Below are 5425 nucleotides of genomic sequence, written 5' to 3' on the forward strand. Positions count from 1 at the left end.
CCCGATCTCGACCACCTTGATCTCCTCCTCGGCCCTCCCAACTTCAACCATTTCGGTCTCTCGACCTATCAGTCATCCTGACCCCAAAAGTTGCCAAAACTCTTTAACCATGCAAGCTCTGCCAAGGGATCAGGGTGGTTACGACACGGTTAGATCTGGTCCTCTGGATTACCTCGTGTCTACATATACAGTCAAAAGATAAGAATAATCAGCACTGCCGAATCGCAGGACAGTTACAAGGTTGACAGACTTAGTCCCCCAGATGCCTCATATCGTGGCCACCTGTCAGCAATCATTAGAACCTGTCCCCTCAACCCCGACAGAGATATGCCCTCAGATTTACGTAGATATTCCTTCTCATAAGTCTATAACCCCTCCCGCAGGTATGAAACAATCCCGACAATTTCAACAACTTTATATGCTTCTTATTTTTCTCTTTTTTATATTGACTTGAGCGTTGGAGTGATTTATCGAAAATCTTTAATATCCTATTAATCCATTCATTTTGTTTCTCCGTAGGACCCTTCATCGACGAAAACAGCGCATGAGTTGAAAATTTATTGATTGATGATTTGATGATCAACGGCAAACGGGCCCTACAGATAAGGAATTTAACACTAGCGTCCTTTTCTATTCGCTGTGACAGACACAGACTTAACAAATAGCGTTAAACTAAACAGCCAATTAGGAGATAGTAGTGTCCACGTTTTTTCTGAACCAACCAATTTCACGACCTCTTCAATTCAAGACTCGTCGTAGGTATCGTAAGAGAAAGGTGATTAATAGTTTGTCGTGCGATATACCGGATGTCGGTCGATTGACTGATTAATAAAAAAATAATAATTTAATAATTAATATATTTTAATATTAATTGGATTTGATCGATATTATTGAATGGTTTCGTTTAGGTACAACTGTCCACATCCGGTCAGCGCGTTCGCGTCAAGATGCTCGTCCACAGAAAACCCGGTCAGGGTAAAGCCACCCACATTTCTTCCAATCCCACACATCCGGTCAGCCCTCGCATCTCAAGAGTCAAGATACGCTATCAAGTTTACGGTCAACCCTCACAGCGGAGGATCTGACTCCATCGATCCAAGGTCGTCTTTGTTTATAGCCAATGCCCGGCGACGACCGCGACTCTCGTCGTCGACATTTTTCTAATCTCCGCAGATTAAAATACTGGCCTTCACTCAGTCTCCTCCTCTTCAGGAATCCATCACTCAATCTTCTTCCTCTGCTTGGAAGGATGGGTAGAAATAGAATGGCGCAGTGGGCTTCGATGGAGAAGCAGCTCGGTTTCCTTCTCTTTTATATCTCTTGTTCTGCACTATTCTTCAGCTTTTTCGCCGGCCGGCGTCGTGTGGTTTTCGCCCAGGCATTGGCGACGGCGCGGCCGGTCGACGTCGGCGTCATACTTGACCTGGAGAGCCTGACAGGGAAGAGGAGCTTGACCAGCATTTCCATGGCAGTCGACGATTTCCATGCTGCGCATGGCGATAACAAGACGGGGGTGGTTCTTCATGTCAGGGATTCAAAGGGAAGCGCAGTTGGAGCAGCAGAAGCAGGTAATTAAGAATGGTGATCAATCTCCTGCAGGTGAATTTGTTTTAGGGTTTACAGTGCTCGATCTCACGAACAAGTGATGGTGAATCTCCGGCAGCTGTCGATTTGCTGAAGAACGTCCACGTGTCTTGCATCGTCGGCCCGCCGACGTCCACCGAGGCTGCCTTCGTCGTCCACCTCGGCAACCGCACTCGAGTGCCCATCGTGGCCTTCTCAGCCACTAGCGCCGCCCTTCGCTCCCCATTCTTCGTCCGCGCAGCCCCCAGCGACTCGGTTCAGGTCCCCGCCATCGCCGCCCTCGTCCGCCACTTCGCCTGGCGCCAAGTCGTCCCCATCTACACCGACTCAGACTACGGCACCGGCGTCGTTCCTTCCCTCATCGACGCCCTGCAGGACGCCTACGTCCGCGTTCCCTACCGAGCCGTCATCCCCGCTGCCGCCTCCGTTGATGACCTCGACGGCGTACTGCGCCGCCTCAAGGATATGCCCGCGCGGGTCTTTGTTGTCCACGCACTGCCTGACCTTGGAATTCGCATATTTCGACTGGCGACGGAGCTGGGCATGATGACTGCAGGATACGTGTGGATCGCCACCGACGGCATCTCCGACGTTCTCGAAATGGTAGACAAAATGCCCATGACCGGCATCATCGGCGTCCGCTCGTACGTGAACCGGTCCAAGGAGGTACTCAACTTCACGAACCGCTTCCGGTGGCGGTTTCAGAGAGACTATCCAGCAGCGCAGGTCGCCAATCCATCGGCGATTCAACTGCGGGCGTACGACACGGTGTGGGCGGTGGCGACGGCTGCGAAGAAGCTGGATCCGTCCTTGACGCGCTCGGCCAGTGACGGCACCGCCCAAAGCGGCGACGGCTCAACCGATTTGGGGCGCCTCAGCGTTAGTGAAACAGGGGAAGCGCTTCTGCGCGATATTCTCCACACTCGGTTCCAAGGGTTGACGGGCGATTTCGTGCTTGTTGACGGTCAACTCCAGCCGTCGGCGTTGGAGATAGTCAATGTTGACGGTGGAAAGCTGATCACCATTGGGTTCTGGACGCCGGAGGAAGGCGGAACCCTAAAGCAGCAGCTAAACTCCGTGGTCTGGCCAGGCAGCCAAACCGACGTGCCGAGAGGCTGGGAAATCCCGACAATCGGCAAGAGGCTCCGAATCGGAGTCCCCTTGAAGCACGGCTTCGACCAGTTCGTCAAGGTGGAGACCGACCCGACCACCAACCAGATCCACGTCTCTGGCTACTGCATCGACGTGTTCGAGGCGGTCCTGCGTCGGCTTCCCTATCCTGTCGCCTTCGACTACATCCCGGCGGTGAATTCCGACGAATCCTACGACGATTTGGTCTACCAAGTCTACTCTAAGGTTGGTCTACGCTGCAATTTAACCCTAATTCGGTGTCAACTTGCTCAATCTTCTCGGTGGACAGAATTTTGACGCGGTGGTCGGCGATACCACCATCCTCGCCAATCGAACTCAGTTCGTCGACTTCACGATGCCGTACACAGAATCGGGCGTGTCGATGGTGGTGTCGGTGGAGAAGAACAATAGCACCGGCATGTGGATCTTCTTGCAGCCGTTGACTCTCGACCTCTGGCTGGCTATCTTCGCCGTATTCGTGCTCACCGGATTCATGCTGTGGGTGATCGAGCGCCGCAACAACGAGGAGTTTCCCGGCACGCCGTTACAGCAACTGGGCACCATCTTCTACTACGTCTTCTCTATCGCCTTCTTCTCACACGGTAAAAAAGCCAGCTTTACCTTCTTCTTTTTTCACTAATTGGGTGTCCATTAACTGTTTACGATTCGATTCAGCGGAGAGGTTGACGAGCAACCTGTCGAGGTTCGCGGTGATCGTCTTCTCGTTTGTGGTACTGGCACTGACGTCGAGCTACACGGCGAGCCTGACGTCGACGCTCACTGTGCGGCAGCTGCAACCGACGGTGAAGAACGTGGACCAATTGCTAGCCACCGGCGCGTTCGTCGGCCACCAGGACGGCTCCTACGTGGTCGGGATGCTGGAGAGGATGGGAATCCATTCGAGCAAGCTGAGGAACTACAGCACACCGGATCAGTACGCGGAGGCCTTGGCCAAAGGCAGCGCCAGGGGAGGCGTCGACGCGGTGTTCGACGAGATACCTTACCTAAAGCTCTTCCTGCACCAACACCCCGACGATTTCACCATGGTCGGCCCAACCTACAAGACCGATGGCTTCGGCTTCGTAAGCTTTCTACACCCAGAATTAGATATGGATTTCGAGAAGTGAAGAACTGATCGGCCATTTGTTCAACAGGTGTTCCCTCAAGGCTCGCCGCTTGTTCCGGACATATCGAGGGCGATACTGAACGTGACTGAGAGCAGAGAGCTGGTACTTCTCGAGTCGAAATGGTTTGGCTTTCCGAAGAACTCCACGAGCAATAGCAGCGGCAGAAGCTCGTCGAGCTTAGCGTTCCATGACTTCGCCGGCCTCTTCCTCATCACCGGCGTCGTCTCGGCGGCGGCCTTGATCATCTTCGTGGCCAGATTCATCTACGAGGAGCGAAATGGGCTGAAGGAAGCGGCTTCGACGGAGACCTCTTTGTGGAGGAAGACGGTGGCCTTACTGAAGCACTATCACGACGTGGAAGAGCCTCCATCGTATCCTACGTCGAAGAGGGAGGAGTCCGGCGGTTCGGACGGTGTGGGAATGGATCAAAATCGAATTGCGGCAACTGGTTCGCAGAGTCCGGAGAGCATATCGAATCACTCGGTCTTCAGCTCTGCTTCAGGAGAGGAGGGAGGAGCGTCCTCTTCGGAGCTAAACAGCCCAATGGCAGAGAGCAGGGACGCGAGATGATCTTCCGACATTGACGGACGCAAGAAACTGACACGAAGTAGGCAAATACATGCAGAGAAATTCAGAAATATCTAGTCTTATGATGTTTATTAAATTTTATTTTGGTCAATTAATGAATTTAAAGTTTGAAATCAAATATTCAGAAATGTCTCGCAGTTCTTGTTCAGTTTTCCATCGAGATTATCGATCAGCTCAAGGAATAATTCCATCGAGTTTAAATTTAGAGAGGTTGGAGATTCCAATCAGAGTCAAAAGGGACAAAAATGCAAGTCAACGATATCTACTCGCGGAGAATACTCTGATCGGTCTGGACCGGGCTGAACCGGTTCAATCTGGGCTGTAATGTTAAATCGAACCTACTGAGCGAGATGCAGACGTCGCACGTGCGACGCGAGCTGAAGCGCCGGCGGGGCTACGGCCGTGCTCTCCGCCGCGTTGCAGCTCAGCGACCGGATCACCCTCCACGAACCTCTCCTCCAGCGATCGGTATTCTCCGCCGCCTCCGCCCTCTGCCTCCTCTGCCGGCTCCTAATCTCCTCCATCCGCATCGCCGCAGGGACCCTCATCGGCCCCGCCGCCAACAGATACCATTTCGGTGGCAGCTTCTCCGGAGGCGAGGCCTTCAGCCTCAGCCTCCGGTGTTCCACCGCGATGCCGGATTCGGTACGGCAATGCCCCGCACGGGACTTGGATTGCCGGAGGGGCTTCCGAAGGCGGCAGCAGCGGGCGAGGGTTGAGAGCGATGAGCTTCCCGCCGAGGAAGGCGTCATCGGCGAAACAGTTGTCGCACGCGGCGCACAAGAATTGGAAGGAATCGTCCGCAGGAGAGGTGATCGCACCTTGGTGGACCTGAACCTCACCGCCGTCGGTTCTACCGCGGACGGCAATGGCGATCTCCCGAAAGGAGAGGGAGAGGGAGGACACATCGTCCCCGTCCAATTTCCCCGGAACCGAATCCGACGGCTCGTAGCCGTCGAGCAGCGGCATCGTCTGGTTCGCGAGCATTGCAGAAG

General features: G+C 53.8%; 1 protein-coding gene across 1 annotated transcript; it reads left to right on the forward strand.

Annotated features, from left to right (window-relative positions):
• The first annotated feature begins 1264 nt into the window (after positions 1-1264).
• On the forward strand, positions 1265-4448 carry LOC141842032 (glutamate receptor 2.7-like). The gene is made up of 5 exons (XM_074730246.1): positions 1265-1568; positions 1664-2940; positions 3005-3317; positions 3391-3797; positions 3870-4448. Exons 1-5 carry the CDS (start codon positions 1265-1267, stop codon positions 4410-4412), a joined length of 2844 nt encoding a protein of 947 aa, XP_074586347.1. The 3' UTR covers positions 4413-4448.
• Positions 4449-5425: the final 977 nt, after the last annotated feature.

This window comes from Curcuma longa, chromosome 11 (assembly GCF_044706935.1).
Source record: "Curcuma longa cultivar G26 ecotype Majalengka, Jawa Barat chromosome 11, ITB_CL_G26_1.1, whole genome shotgun sequence".
Classification (NCBI taxonomy): Eukaryota; Viridiplantae; Streptophyta; class Magnoliopsida; order Zingiberales; family Zingiberaceae; genus Curcuma; species Curcuma longa.

Coding starts and splice junctions, on each gene's coding strand:
- LOC141842032 (XM_074730246.1), top strand. CDS start 1,265: ATGGCGCAGTGGGCTTCGATGGAGAAGCAGCTCGGTTTCCTTCTCTTT. Junction 3,318..3,390: donor TATCGCCTTCTTCTCACACG/GTAAAAAAGCCA, acceptor GATTCGATTCAG/CGGAGAGGTTGACGAGCAAC. Junction 3,798..3,869: donor AGACCGATGGCTTCGGCTTC/GTAAGCTTTCTA, acceptor TTTGTTCAACAG/GTGTTCCCTCAAGGCTCGCC.